Below are 16,423 nucleotides of genomic sequence, written 5' to 3'. Positions count from 1 at the left end.
CACTTTAATACTTGTATTCACATAACTGAAAGCCCGGATTAAAGACTGCCATTTAAACCCACGCCAACAATGGACAAGATACACAAACAATTGAGTAAATATCACAGAGACTATCTTACTGCTGCTTATACCTCCTGGTCCCCCTACTCCATTGTGGTGATCAGATGTAACCGCAATTCTATTGCCACTCAGCCACCCAAGCTCATGCTGGGACAAGGCATAGTTCCAGCCTGGTGGGAATGGTCAGTCTCCTGAATTTTATAGAGAGTGTCATTTGGCGCATGATAGCAAGGCAGGCACAGGAGAATTTGACAGAAAAGCCACCTTTCAGAGAACTGTAAATACCTGCATACTGAGCAGATCAGTGCTAAAATGGGGGGAAATTAGCAAGGCTTTGCATTTGGGGCATTTTTGTCCCTGTCTCATGAGACTTCAGCCATTCAAGTAAATACAAAGGAACCTGAACACATGGCATGCTGTGTCTCAAACACAGAAGAGAGCTGAAGTCCACAGGAAATTGGCAAAACAAACAGTTAAAATCTTCAGCCACTGATTGGATCTGCTATGCTTGAGCAGCAGGGAGCAAGCCCAACCATTAGGAATTTGAGGCTCAGAAAAACAATGTAGAATAAAAAAATGTTGGAAGCGATGCCTTTTTAAAAAGTAATGACTTGGACCAATTCATTCTGATTAAGATCTACTGTCTTCCACAAACACTTAGCTAAAAGTAATTTAGTGTTTTTCTGACTGTGAAAATATCCCAACATTACTGTATTTTCATAAATTCCTTACAAACAAGTTCAAACAATACCATTCATACCACCAATGTCAGGGCTACAAAGTGCCATGGATCTGTGACACATACATTTAAACACAACCCTGTCACATCTGTGCAGTGAGCTATATTGCAAGCGAGTTGCAATTGTGGCTCATGGCCAAAAGAAGCCACTATAGTGCCTGTTGAGTAAGTAGCCTCTGCCTTGTGGCCTCTTTCTCCTCCCCTCCTCCACAGAGAGTCCAGGGGGAGAACAGCCTGGAAGGGTATAACAAAGCAGTGACAGAAAATTATTGGGATCCCAAACTGGTCCCAGGCTCCTCCCTCCCCAGCCAGCATCGAGATAGCTTATCAGACACTTACATCCACCAGCCTCTGAAATCCTCCAACAGAGCCCCTCCTCAGCTACCTCCCAGTTACCCCTCTCCCCAACTACTCCCCATCAAACCCCTCTTTTACATTTTCCCCCTTAAATTTCCCCACACTCCCAGCTGTCCCCCATCTTCTCCCCCAAGCTGTCCCCCGGGGCAGAATCACAAAACTCCCCCAGTAACTCCCCAGCCTGAACCTCCATCTGCAGTTGCCCTCTCCCCTAGCCCAATACTTCTGCTTGTCACTCAGGTACATAATCTTGCCTCACCTTAGGCTCTGATCTCTCTCTAGGACCTGACTTCCACATTATGTCTAACTCTTGCTGATTCTTTCTGCATAAGACTTGAGAAATAAGACTTAAGACATGCCTTTCCTCTCCATCCATCCAGCTAAAATCCCTATCCGGGGTCTCATTTCACATCTCAATTATGGCAACACACTGTTCTCTGGCCTGGACAAGTGCAATCTTGTCCCGAGGATATCTATTCAATGCTTCTGCAAAGATAATTTTCCTTGCATGTTGCTTTCTTCATGTCACCCCTCTCTTTGCATCCCTCCACTGGCTCCCCTTTTCTCTATCACATCCAACAGCTGCTTGTCTTCACTTTTAAAGCTCTACACAACCTATCACAACTCTACGTATCATATCTCATTCACTATCAAGGTCAACTCCCACCTTCAGTCGGACCATGATGCCAATCATCCATTTGCTAAATTTTCAAATAAGAACCTTCATTAGGGTTACCATATGTCCGGGTTTCGGGTCTTTAAATAGCCATCCGGGGGGAATTTGTAAATAGCTAAAAATGTCCAGGATTTCCCCCCGGACGGCTATTTAAAGACCCAAAAGGGCTGACAGGGCAGCCGCGCTGGGGGAACCGCGGCAAGCCGGCGCCGCCACTCACCTTTCCTCCCTGGGCCAGCGCGCAGCTGAGAGATCCCGGCGCGGCAGTGTGAGCCCACGGGGCCCGCCACCCGGCCGGCAGGAGCCTGCAGAGCGCAGTCCTGCCCCTGCCCCCGGCACAGAGAGGCAGCGAGGAGGTCTCGCTCCGCTGCATGCTGCAGCAGGGCGGGCCTTGTAGACTCGGGCAGAGAGGCCCCCCCCGCCCCTGCCCCCCTCCCCTTGACCTGACCCAACCGTAGGAAGGAGCCAGAGGGACTGGGAGGGACCTGCCTGCTGGATGCTTCCTGAGAACCGCTCCAGGTAAGCACTGCTGAGCTCACCTGGCCCCCTGGCAGGTCCTTCTGGGGGGGCTCCCCTCAGACCCACTGCCCTCAGCCCCCACCCTGACCTGTTCCCTCAGCCTCCCCCGCAGTCCCCCCTGTGCCCCCCACCCTCAATCTACTGCCCTCAGCCCCCCTGACCCTGTTCCCTCTGCCTCCCCCACAGTCCTTCCCCTCCCCCCAATCATCTCACCCTGCATGGATGTGGAAATCTGTCCCAGATTCCAGGCTGTCGTTAGCCCCTGGGGCAAAAGATCAGCAGAGGTTTCCAAAGGGAAGTTTGCAGCCTTTGCTCAGACCCAAACATTTTCACTTAAAAAAAAAAAAAAATACGCAAACCCATCCTGACACCCATCTGCTCTGTCCAGATTTGCTGTTATCCCTGTTGAGGCCAAAGTGGTTTGAAAAATTAAAAATCCATGACACCATTGTGTTGCTTCCCCGTGTTGCTCGTTAATCTGATGGACCTGCCGATAATGAATAAAGATGAATGCCCTGGGAGCAATGTGTCAGGCAGACAGTTTGTCAAGTAGGAAAGTGAATGCTGAAGCCCTCACAAAATGCAGAGGCTTTTCTTAACCTGAGAACTGAAAAAGAGCCAGATACCCTGCATGGGTTTGAAAGTGACAAGAGCCTAGCGACTGACCAGAGCCGCCAGATTTGAAGTGATGAGGAGGGTCTGTGTCATGAAGTCTGCATTTCCACTGAGGACTCTTCCATCGCCAGGGTAGCGCTGGTGCAGGTCTGCCACCGGGCACAGCAATGCTAAGAGGTGCCAGTGTAGACCCAACCCACTGCCCTCAGCCCCCACCCTGACCCTGTTCCCTCAGCCTCCCCTGCAGTTCCCCCTGTACCTCCCACCCCGAACCCACTGCCCTCAGTCCCTGCCCCCGTTCCAACAGCCTCCCCCACAGTCCCCCTGCTCCCCCCAACCCACTGCCCTCAGCCTTGCCCTACCCCAAATCTCTTCTTCAGCCTCCCCCGTGATCCCACCCCCATCGCTCCCTGTTATCCCCACCCCCTCAACTTCCCCCCATTCCAGTCCTGCTCCCCTGTCTCATCCCCTCCAGACCCTGTCCCTCTCCCCAACCCCCCGACCCTCCCCAGCCCCATTGTCTCCCCCGCCCCACCCCACTCTACACAGCTCTCTCTGCCCTGTCCCATTCATGCTCCCCTCAGCCCCTACCCTACTCCCCCCATCCCAGTCCTGTCCCATCCCCCTCAGCCCCCCCCAGTCCCAGTCCTGTCCCCCTCAGTTCCTCCACTCTGCTTCCCCCGGTCCATCCCCACACACCCACCGATTCCCTCGACCTCCCTCCCCCCAATCCCACTGCCTGGACGTCACATGGAACTGCACAAAACTTAGTGGTGATGCAGAAGCTATATCTTGTGCAGTTTTGAACTCATTTTCCTTTCTAGCATACCTGGGATAGTAGCATTAGTTTGCCAAATTTCTAAAAAGCAACAATTTAAGTGCATGTGCTTGTCTTCCATGAATGCTCATCTATACATTGAGAACTGACTAAATGTTAAGTTAATTTTTACTTATTATAGCAGAATAACTGATATCTAAGATTGTAAATACAATTAGATGCTTGTGTTTTACCTGCTGTGAATGACAAGTAAATGGTACAAAATTCTGTTCCAGAATATACACTGCAAGCCCTACATTCTTTGATTGTGAAAGACTGTGAGAGTCTTAATAGTTTAAGTCTTATGATTAAGTATTTTAAACCTACAAAAATGCCATTGAACTGGAACAGTTTGCTACAGATGAAAGCCAAGCCTACCCACGTTCCTAAGAGAATAAAAAACTTTCAACTATATCAGCATGTTTTCAAAGAGAAATCTCAGTGTTCCCTGTAACAGTTCAGTTGAAAATATTAAAATGCAGAGAAACTGACTAACCCTTATTTCAAGATCAGAATCAGCATCTTGTTTCATCTGTGTTCAGATGCAATCAAAGATGATCTACTAAATTAGCAGACACCAAGAGAAAGTGCTACTTCAGGATCAGGTGATACAGATTAAGCTGGGTGTTATCTGATGGGCAGAGAAAATTACTAACTGGAATTATAATGTGTAAGTAAAGAAAAAAAGCAAAGGCACTTTATGAGTTTCCCCACTGGTGATCATATGAAATTACAAAAGAACAACTTTATGTCTACCAGTGCTCTCATCTTGAAGTTTCAAAGTCACATTTACAGTTACTTCTATAGAATGTGCTGCCTTTCAACTACATACAAAGTCAAACAAATCTTATTTTATATACACATGCAAATATTAACTGCTCTATGAAGTCTCAGTATGAACTGTTATTGGTTTTGACACAGATACTCTAAAGCTTTGTATCAGTGTTCAATCTTGTTTCTACTGAAGTCATCATCAAGACCTCCACCAACTTCAGTGGGAGCAAATTAGGCTCGTCTATGGTCAATTTGACTGAAGGCATCAGATATACTCTTAGCTCAGTAAAATCAGACACAGAAAGGGTCAGATATACTGTGCATTTAAAGCAAGATTAAACCAATGTTACACACACACACACACACACACACACAATCACATAGGGTATTTTTGCATCTAACAAGCAATATCAGTGAAATCTCAACTTGGGGAAGTGTCAGGTATACAAGCTAGTAAAAAAAAAAAATGTAAGAAGGCACAACAGTTTAAAAATTTAGTTATAGTGGTCACATTTGAAGCAAAAGTCTATGCTGAAAAGTGATTTTGAAGACAGACATTACCTTCTCTATACTGCACCTAACATAGCAAGCCCCAATCATCATCCGGACAATACCATATTGTAAATACACCTCTACCCCAATAAAACGCTGTCCTCAGGAGCCAAAAAAAAAATCTTACCGCATTATAGGTGAAGCCGCATTATATCGAACTTGCTTTGATCCGCCGGAGTGCGCAGCCCCGCCCCGCCCCCCAGAGCGCTGCTTTACCGCATTATATCGGGTCGCATTATATCGGGGTAGAGGTGTACATAAAACTAGCACCTTTAACTCAACAGGCCTACTCTCCATTTGCATTCAGAGTCAGCGGGCTACTTCAGTCACAGTTCCCCCCCACCCCCCCCTCTGCTATAAGCATTCAATGGCTATGAAAGAATATGGATTCTTCCAAATATACCTACACAATCCCATTGAAAACAAAAAGTTCCATAGGTATGTCTGACTGTGAAGTCTTTATTATTAGTGATTATGCACAAGACAAATGACTTTTTGGTGATAGGTGGGGTTTGTAGGACTGGCAATTAGGGAAGAGGTCTACTTGCAACACAACAAGCATATCTGGAATTCACTGAGACACTCATGGAACCCCTCCTCCCCCACCCATATACTTTTTACAGTAACATGTGAGAGCAGAACAAATGTTAAAAACCATCAACAAATTTAATAGTTATTTTTATTATTTCTATTACAGTAACATCTAGAGGCCACAACAGATTAGGTTTTCCCTATCCTAGGTACTGAACTGCTTATGATCTAAACAGAAAAAACTGAAAGGGTAGGAAGGGAAAGAGGTGAAGTGAACTGCTCAGTGCCACAAAGCAGTGGCAGGGCCAGAAATAGAACTTAGGTCTCCAGATTATCCACGACCCTATCCATTGGATCATGCTCCCATATTGTCTATGTCCATATTGTTTATTACGTCTATGTACACTGAGGAAGCAAGGAGAAAGACTTCAGGGTACAAGAATTTGTGTTTTTAAAATACTAGCACAAACATGAAGATAATTGTATGCCACATACGGAGGTATTTCTTGGGCAATAAAGGCTTTGATTGGGTCATATGCACAAGACAGGTATTTAACATTGAAAGAATATTGACAAAGTATTAAGTTGTATCAATTTACATACCTGCTCATTTCCAAAGACAATGTCTGCAAATGTGTAATTTTCTAAAGGACAGAAAGAGAGGAAGTGTCACTTCATCTGCATGCAAAGTCACAACATGAGCACTTAAGTTTCACGGAAGTCACAAACACTTTTGAAAATCCCACCCAAACCCAACGTCCAATAAAGTTAAGTGAACCTACCTCCAGAGTTTTTGCATCTTACTGCTTTAAAGCATAGCTTTCCTCTCTCTCTACTGGCAAGCTTATAATCTGAAAGAAAGATGTTGAAAAAAATGTAATTCCCATTGACCTAGATAATTATATGGTCTCTACCACCGTAGCACCTCAGGACCTCCCAAAACCAGTCTTTGCAATCTGTAAGCCTGATGCACATAGGAGACTAAGTATTTAGAAACTGCTCATGAACCAATATTGTACAAGTTACTTGTCTCAAAAACTGACTATAATAGAATTTACTTAACTTGGATTCTATATCTTATTTGCTAATAGATACAAAGAATCCATCTTGCTATAATTATCTGGTATACAGATAATAATATGAGTCAGTGAATGAAAGACTTCCATTTGCACCTCCAATTATTTCTAACTTAGAGTAGAACATGTTGGAGTAGAGAAAGAAGGAGCAGGTATGGGAAAGGAAACAATTACAGCATAGTAGTGTCTGACTGGTCTGGCCATCAATTCTAGTGCAACAGGAAGCCCAGGTGTTTGGACTCATGTTCAAATAAGCAAAGAGCCAATTTTACAGGTATGGATAAAGTAAATTTGTGTAAACTGAAGTAGATTAAATTAAAAATACATAAAGGAAATAGATAACCGAATAAGTTAAGTATCATTCTACCGCTATAAAAATAAACAGATGTAATATAACAGAGGAAGCAAGGCGATGGAAATCGGCAGAACCTGAGAAGTAAACTCCACTCCAAACAGTTAGGTTGAACTCTCAGTATACAGATGGATTTTTAGTTTATTGGTAGAGCAGAAATGTCTTTTAATGATAATGACAAATTAGTTTCTGAAATGGTAAAAAACAGAATTACAAGAAATTAAAAAAAAAAAGACAAGAGAAAACATAAGTAGATTTAAACAGTATAATTTGATGACTTCTCGCATAAGATTAACTGTTCTTTGCCAAAACAGAACAGTGACTAACTTATACCTGATAAAAATACAAACCTTTGTCTTCAGAGAGATTTACAGCTTTCTGTAACTTCCAGTGTTTGCTGTTACTTGATACTTGTACTATATGAAATTCTTTAACACCAGCTTCACTCTAAATAAGAATGAGAAAGTTAATTATGCCAATCTAAACCAACTGACAAAAGGAGCAAATTTTTATTCTAGAAATGAAGAGCCCTATTTCAAAATCTATGAGATCTGGCATCTTTGGGAAAGCCCTAATCCATATTATTTGTAATACAGGTAATATCCAGAGGCCACAATAGATTGGAGTCCCTTTGTGCTAGGCATTGTACAAAGACAACAAGAAAGTCCCTGCCCTGACGAGCCTTGAAATTAAATAATCAGTCAAGAGTAAGGGTACGTCTATACTTACTTCCTGGTCTGGATGTAAGCGATCGATCTTCTGGGATCGATTTATCGCGTCTTGTCTAGACGCGATAAATCGATCCCGGAAGTGCTTGCCGTCGACGCCGGTACTCCAGCTCAGCGAGTGGAGTACGCGGCATCGACGGGGGAGCCTGCCTGCAGCGTCTGGACCCGCGGTAAGTTCGAACTAAGGTACTTCGAATTCAGCTACGTTATTAACGTAGCTGAATTTGCGTACCTTAGTTCGAAGTGGGGGGTTAGTGTAGACCAGGCCAAAGAATGGAAGAGAAACAGAGGCATGGAGAGGTGAAGTGTCACACAGCAGGACAGCAGCAGAGTTTGAATAGAACCCAGGCCTTCTGATTCTCAGTCCAGTTTTCTATCCACTAGGACACTTTGGGCTGGTCTACACTGTGTGTGTGTGTGGGGGGGGGGGGGGGGGGGGGGAAGGGAGAAAAGGTGTCGATGTAAGATACGCAACTTCAGCTACGGGAATAGCGTACCTGAAGTCAACATATCTTATTTCGACTTACCTCGGGTCCTCTCGGCGCGGGATCGACAGCAGCGGCTCCCCCGTCGACTCCGCTACCGCCGCTCGCCCTGGTGGAGTTCCGGAGTCGACGGGAGCGCGTTCGGGGATCGATATATCGCGTCTAGACGAGACGTGATATATCGATCCCCGATGTATCGCATCTAGACGAGACATGATATATCGATCCCCGATAGATAGATTACTACCCGCCAATTCGGCGGGTAGTCTGGACGTACCCTTTGACTCTATCCATATCATTATGTCTAAAATTACTCAGGTAAATATTCCACATCACGTGGGCCAGAAGCACAAAACCTATGTTTTAAATCAACTTTAAGACTTAATGTTGCCTAACTCCTCCTGTTTTTCTTAACATTTCCAAGAATGATAAAAACATTCTGCACAATTCAGTTGCATCTAAAACACTAATTAAAAATGTTTTATCTGAGGCTGTGGAAGCCTACTGAAGTCAGAATTCCTGCCTCACACATCCCCTCATTGACAACTGCTCAAAAAACATTAACTTTAAAAACCAGCCAAAAGAACAGCAACACAATGTGCCTGTGCATATGAAATATTGCAGGGATACTCAAACTGGGGGTCAGGACCCCTCAGGGGGTTGCAAGGTTATTACATGGGGGGTTGCGACCTGTCAGCCTCCACCCCAAGCCCCACTTTGCCTCCAGCATTTATAATTGTGATAAATATATAAAAAAGTGTTTTTAATTTATTGGGGGGGGGAGTCGCACTCAGAGGCTTGCTATGTGAAAGGGGTCACCAGTACAAAAGTTTGAGAACCACTGAAATATTGGCTCAGTTCAGTGATTCAACTAGCACCCAACTGTTTAAAAAAATCATCGGTAAGGATTCAGTTATATTATTCTGCTGTTTAGTGCAGACACTGTAGCTTCACCATTCTGGAGCATGGAAACTCCTAAATATGCATAATTCCACTATAGGCTATGCCAATAATTTCTAGTGAAATTGAATGGTCTAGTGGTCTGAACTCAGAAATGGAAGCCAGGAGCCTGGTTTCTAGTTGTACCTGACAAACTCCTTAAAAAGCTTTAGACAAGTCATTTAACCTTTCTGCCTCACTTTATCAGCATAAAAATCTCTCTCTCGTTCAAAGGAATGTTGTGATAAATGTTTAATCTGTTTTTAAAAAGTTACCTACCAGTATCAATTTCTAGTGCTACCCAAATATTATTACAAATTAAGAAATATTCAAGTTACAATATCAATAGGTTTAATGAGCCAAAGATAATAGTGAAAAGCTCATTAAATTTAGCATTACGTGTGGAATTCCCTCCGACAGCCAGGTTAGAGAACTACTGAACATTTTTCTTTGATCTGGTCTTCCAGCCAGCTCTGCTGTGGCAGCCAATCATGGCTACGCTGGTGACACCACATTACTAGAAGAACTCTGCCAGATTACACAGCTGGCCTCAAAGTAATAAGTCCCTCCCCTCCTCCCCCGCCCCTATTGTTAGAATTTAAACACTATATTCTATATTAGTTTACAATAGTTTATATCTTGGTGGTAGAACATCTTCAAAAAAATGAAGCAAAAAAGGCACTTATTGACTCCTAAGATCAGGATTTCAGAATGAATAGAATGCAACCTGCAATTGGTTCATACCCTGGATTGTACTCAGCTGGTTGAGGGGCAATAAAGCAGCAAAATTCTGCAAGCCCTAGGACCTAGTAAGGGTACAAAGCAAAAGAGCAGCTATCCCGGACTCCTACCTGCTGCCCCCCTTCCTCTTTATAACTAATACCAGCACAGCACCAGAAACAGTGTTACAATGAACAAGAGTTAAATGCAATACGTTCAGTGAGAAGCACGCTTACAAGTGCCCATATAACAGACCTACAATGACAGAGCCTCACACAAAAAACCCATCTGTCATTTCTTATGACCCAATCTCTAAACCTTGGGCTTGTAACAAGTATATTTGGGTTTTTGGGTGTAGTGTGGAAAGATTGCGAACCAGCGCTACAGATCATGCCAAGCTACTGCACCAGCAGCACCCATTACTTCAATTAGGGGGACCTACCAGGTTGAGAGTTTGGCTAGTAGGTGTAAGCAAGAGTCAAAGACTCAGATTCCAAGTTCATAATGTTGAACTGAATCATTTTTTCATTTGCAGCTAGCAACAAAACTTGTGTGATAGAATGAAAGGCTTAGATATGCCATTCAGAGCTAGTTGTCCATGCTTTGCAACTGGATGGGCATCAAGAATGCTTCAAATGTAACTTACAATGCATACCCTTTCAAGTCAAATAAAAACTGACACCTATCATAGTTCCTAAAATATATTTGGGGGGAGGGAGGAATTACAGTGGAACTTGTCTACACTGAACTTTGATTTAGTGAAATTCCACTTGTAGTTGAAGAGTTCTAAATTGTTTCAATGCATTTTATTGAGCAAGTTTCACTTAGAACTTCATGTTTATATAAATCTGTTTTGCAAAATAGTTTGTCTTAATTAGCACATTAAAGAGAAACTTGCCTATCAGCAGACCAAGCATATGCTTACAGAAACACATCCGGACATGCAGCCATGAGAGTAAACCCTGGTAAAAGAGTATAAAGACAAAATAAAATCCCCTTTTCTAAACAAACTTACAGTATTGATGTTTTCCACATCCACAAACACCAGCATATTGTCCCCTCTGCCTTCATCCTCAAGGGCATTACTTCTGCAGACAGTAGCTCGAACATTCAAAGATCGGCTGGTACAAATAACTGCAGTGTGTCTTAATACTCTATGACTAGAAAGAAAGTATCAGGTTCTAAATTGCAATACTGGTTTATCAGAGAAATTCTCATTAACAAGTATGCTTTTACATTTAAAGGCAGATGTAATCAGGCCATAAATTTGTTTCCAGCTCCCGCTGAGAAGACATCCTTTGCTATATAGCATCTCCCACTCCAAGATAAAAGATATAGCAAATTGACACTCATGTTTGTAGGTGTTTGAAAACCTGTACTACTGATTAGGCTCAAAGTTCTGGAGAATGTAAATACAAGAACCACAACACTGACACAGGTTCAGATATAGCCAGATGCAGGGGAAAAAAAAAAAAAAAAAAGTTTATGGCTGCTGGTCCTAAATTTTAAAAGTGTTCGTCTAGTGAGTACTCCAGTGCTGATAAACAAAATATGTTAATTCCTTTAGTGCCCAAAGTTCCCATATATCAGTCTGTATTTTGAAAAGTACAACTTTCAATTAGCTAGTCACACACCCATATGCTGAGTATGTGAGCACTTTAAAGTGTGATTTTAGTCCCAAAAAGACTAAAAATGGCACCACATTCAAAAACATCTGATACCTGTGCGCATCCAGAATCTTAACTACTTACTCCAGCAAAAAAGGCTTATTTCTAATCCTGTTGGCAGTGCAAGAGCAAGTCAACTATTGTGAGCTTTATATTTTTCTAGCTAGCAAGTATCTGACAAAAGATACAACTTGACCAATTTTCTGAAGGTCAGCAGGCCTGCCTGTAGTCTGCAATACACCAGAAAGTGAGTTCTGCAGACCTTTTACTGAGACACTCTGCACTTGGAAGAGGACAGGAGGCCTGTGAAATTCACAGAGCACAAGTATAATATGCTCATAGCAAAGTCAATCAGTATTTGATGGTATGTATCTAGTTACATTATATGCTCTAAGGACACAACCCACTTAAGCCTGTAGGATGGGTATTTATAGGGAGCTAAACGACAAAGAATTCTTCAGTCCAGTTTACAGAACTCACTTCTCTTAGACTTGAGAGAGATGAGGTGGGAGAGGCAATATCTTTTATTAGACCAACTTCTGTTGGTGAGAGAGACAAACTTTTGAGCTCCACAGAGCTCTTCTCCTGTTAGATTTGGCAAGTAAACTGAACCGTAGCTAGGTGCTTTTTATGGACTACATCACTATAATATACAAGTAGCTTCCTCATTAATTCATCCTCAACATCTATTTGAGATAGTGAAGTATTCTCACTTTACAGATGGGGAACTGTGAAAAAGACTAAGTAAGTTGTCCAAGGTCACATAGGAAGTATTGGTACAACTAGGAACAGAACTCAGATCTCCCAAGTCCCAGTGACTTAATCTAGGTAAAGCTAGAGGTTGAGAAGATGCAGCAAGCCAAGAATACGAACAACATCCCTGCACTGATTTGAAACTGTAAGAACCAGCCAGGACATAAATTATGAAGGGGGAAAAAAATGAAAGGCAGAGAAGAAAGAGGGATTGAAAACACTGAATTCTCCACTCTGATCTATGAGCAGATAGAAATTAAAACGTTAGGTGAATGTATTGGTTCACTAGTGTCTCCTGAAGGCTCACTCCTCCACTGTCTGGACAACTGACGCTTGATCAACTGATAGGCTCTAAAGAACCATGCTGTTTACAAAAGACTGAGCCCCTATCTGCTGCTACTCCTAAACTGTATTAGCCAGGACAGGGACTGAACCTAAGAAGCAGTACAAGTCTCTCTGTAGAACCATAGGAGCAAGGCACAATAAGGAAGGGCATGTTATGGGAACAGCTGATGCATCTTGTACACTCTTTGGAAGCTTGGGAGTGGACACTGGATGCAAATGTGGTTCACCTCTGTTATAAGGGAAAAAAGGAAGAAGGAATCTGTGGATATTTGGGAATCTGGAGGGGTGAGGCAGCCAAGCATTGTGTTGGTGGCTCCTTGTGGCGGATATCCAATGCAGGAACTCTGTATGGAATGGATACGGTTATCAGGTAATATGGATTGGAAAAGGATTTAAAGGAAAGCACTCCTTATAGGAGCTGCGGAAGAGGGTTTGGCGCCCCCACGTCTTGAACAGCAGGGAGCTGACCCCCTCCTCCCTGCACTGTACAATTTGTTTCCAGATATTCCCAGCTATTAAAAGGAAATAAAGGTGCAGCCTAATTAACCCACATCCATGGCCTCCTGTCATTCTTTCAGTGTGGACAATCTCTTCTTGCCTATGTCAACCGGATTAGCTGCTATTTTGTAAGTGGTAACAAGAAGAGGAAAAAAAAGAAAAAGAAAGAGTCATAGAAAAACACCACAAATGGTAAGGCCACCTTCTCTCCAGATGAGTAGCAAAACAAGTATCTTGAGTAAGAAAGTGAAAAGATATTACTCTGATTTTGTATTTGTAAAAAGGCTATTTGTTTTTGAATACTGGTTGAAGAAATTAATAAGTTGCAACTGCTGGCCAAGTTCTGAGCGGAAAGCAAACTTCCTTGAGGCTCTGATGTGGACAGAGCTTCCCTTTTACAGTATCCAATAGCAACCACTCCACTCTCTCTTCCCCTAGGAAAGTAAGACAACCCACGAGCAAGAACTAAATATGCTTCCATGGCGAAAGCCTGACTTCACATACATTGTCCTTTGCTAAGAATTCATGGAGATTTCTTTCATTCATGAGTGTAGTACTTTGCATATATTTTGGACTGAGCAATTTTTCAAACAGTTTGACAATTTAACCAGAAAGTTAATCTAGCAAGCGGTGAGTTCAGTGTAATATACATAGCCACTGATGTTTATGCTTTGCTATACTACTACAGCAAAGTTAGGCACCAATTAGACACCACTTTCATTTTTATGGCACTTAAGTCCAGAAATATTTAACATATCTAAATACATTTAGTGTCAAGTAGTTTACTAGGCGAGACCTAATTTAGTTTGAAAAAGCTAGTTTAAAAAAAAAAAAAAAAAAAAACACTTACCACATTTTTGAGTGTTTTTTAATACTTTCATAGTAAAACAAAAAGTTTATTTCATGAACCCCTTCTTCATCTGGTCCATGTAACCACATTGGCAGCTGGATTGAAGCCCCAGGGAGGAGGACAGAGTCAGGAAGTGGGACATGTATCACCTCTGGCTGACTTCCTGTGCCAAGCCCAAAGTTTACAGAAGAAGCTGATGACATCAGTGCTGTGCATACAGAGGTAGAATCTGTCACAACAGTCTTGTAAGCACTACAGTTTTCAGAAGCTGATGGACTCAGTGGTGTTAGAACAGCAGTATTTCCACCAAAAGTAAAAAATTCTGGATGTTTTGATACAACCTTCAGTGCAGTAAGAGGACACTTGCTCACATTCACAAATTCTACATATGCTTTTCTGATTTCTCCACAGAGCAGCCCTGTAGGAAAATTTATAAAGAATACCTGCATTGGGGGGGGGAAAATTATAAGGTTAACAATTTAATAGTAACAGATTTCTGAAAATAACTTGAAGAAGCCACCACAGTATTTATAAACTAAAATTCTAATTTGTCAATGTTAAATTTAACAGTAAAGGGAATCATACTGAACCCTAGCAAATGAAGGAATTTTTCTATTTCATTTTTGCTTTCACTGACCCCCTTTTATACTCAGGAAATAAGGCCCTACTTTGGGAAATTAGGTTTTGCAACTGGAGATAGGAAAACCAAAATGCTAATTTGCCAGCTATATTTTTTTTCTTACAGCTTTTACTAATAAAGTTTTCTTAACTCAAATTCTGGCAGAAGTGTATATACTTCAACAGGGGCACAAATTTGTGATGATACCTGTAACTCTCTGAGGTTTCACCTGAATTAGATACAAACTTGGTACTTGGAAAAACTGGTACAGTTGTAAAAGAATGACTTACATAATCCACTACATTTGCCCCTTTATAAGATTGCGATCTTTTGACCTAACATCCAAAATGGCAATGCTATAAATAAAGTTAAACCAAAAGTAAAAAATATTACTATTTTATAAAGGTATAGTTGAACGTTTGACTATGTGCTCAAATTATTAGCAGGGGAGAATATAAAATACCTCCAACAAGGGCATTTCCTCAGTTATAATAGGATCTAAACGTCGATCTGGTCCATATTTAATGGATGTTTTTTCTTCTTTTGTATTATTAAGTCGAGGGCCCTGAATTTCTAAGTCCTGTCGTCCTCGTACAGACATCCCATTATAGACCAATTTTCCTGAAATAACAACCAGCAGTGTGAAACCATGAAGTTACATAAGCAAAATAGTTTGTTATTTTTTCAGCCTCAAATCCTTTCAATTTCATGGCTTTCTAAAAAAGAAGGTAAAATGAAAAACAGTAAATGGTTTTCAAGTATAAGTGTGAACATAATGATTATTAATAGTGCCCTACCAAATTCACGGCCATGAAAAACACATCATGGACTGTGAAATCTGGTCTTTTGTGTACTTTTATTCTATACTATAGAGATTTCACAGGGGAGATCAGCATTTCTCAAACTGGGAGTCCCGATCCAAAAAGGGGGTCAAGGGAAGTTGCAAGGTTATTGTAGGGGGGTCACGGTATTGCCACCCTTACTTCTGCGCTGCCTTCAGAACTGGGTGGCCGGAAAGCAGCGGCTGCTGGGCAGGCACCCAGTTCTGAAAGGCAGCACTGCCAGGAGCAGTGCAAAAGTAAGGGTGGCAATGGGCATCCGGAGAATGGTGGCTGCTAGCTGAGGGCCCAGCTCTGAAAGCAGCAGTACAGAAATAAGGGAAGCAATATCATACCATGTCACCCTTACTCCTGCGCTGCTACTGGTGGTGGCGCTGCCTTCAGAGCTGGGCTCCCGGCTGGCAGCTGCTGTTCTCTGACCACCCACCTCTGAAGGCAGCACTGCCGGCAGCAGCAGCAGCAGCAACGCAGAAGTAAGGGTGGCAATACCACGACCCCCCCTATAATAATCTTGTGATACCTCCACATTCCCCTTTTGGGTCAGGACCCCTACAGTTACAACACAGTGAAATTTCAGATTTAAATATCTGAAATCATGAAATTTATTCTTTTAAAATCCTGTGACTGTAAAATTCACCAAAATGGACTGTGAATTTAGTAGGGCCCTAATTATTAAAGATTAAATGGCACCCTTAGAGACTAGTATTCATGGAACAGGAACTGCACTGTCAGTGCAATCTGCACCTGCATAGAAGCCATGCCTCAACTGTTTTGGAAGGACCAAAAGAAGATAGTTCAATTTTTACCTAATCAAGTCTTATCCTCGCAGAAATGTCAGAAAACCCAATTAGATGGGTCTTCTGACAGTTCTTAACTAGGGACTGGATTGAGACCAATCACACAGGCATAGAT

At 42.4% G+C, this 16,423-nt stretch overlaps 1 protein-coding gene across 1 annotated transcript in view; it reads right to left on the bottom strand.

The window, feature by feature from the left end:
• The window catches only part of TRAPPC8 (trafficking protein particle complex subunit 8), a 108,703-nt gene that overhangs the window by 22,739 nt on the left and 69,541 nt on the right, over positions 1 to 16,423 (bottom strand). Inside the window, exons 19-24 of the mRNA XM_065398689.1 lie at positions 15,136 to 15,293; positions 14,054 to 14,496; positions 10,956 to 11,100; positions 7,419 to 7,515; positions 6,423 to 6,491; positions 6,244 to 6,284 (exon numbers count right to left, since the gene is read on the bottom strand). Of these exons, the coding sequence (XP_065254761.1) occupies positions 6,244 to 6,284; positions 6,423 to 6,491; positions 7,419 to 7,515; positions 10,956 to 11,100; positions 14,054 to 14,496; positions 15,136 to 15,293 (953 nt within the window). The remainder of the gene's footprint in view (positions 1 to 6,243; positions 6,285 to 6,422; positions 6,492 to 7,418; positions 7,516 to 10,955; positions 11,101 to 14,053; positions 14,497 to 15,135; positions 15,294 to 16,423) is intronic.

The sequence above is a fragment of the Emys orbicularis genome, chromosome 2, assembly GCF_028017835.1.
Source record: "Emys orbicularis isolate rEmyOrb1 chromosome 2, rEmyOrb1.hap1, whole genome shotgun sequence".
NCBI classification, from domain to species: domain Eukaryota; kingdom Metazoa; phylum Chordata; order Testudines; family Emydidae; genus Emys; species Emys orbicularis.
This window is presented reverse-complemented; position numbering and strand designations above follow the sequence as displayed.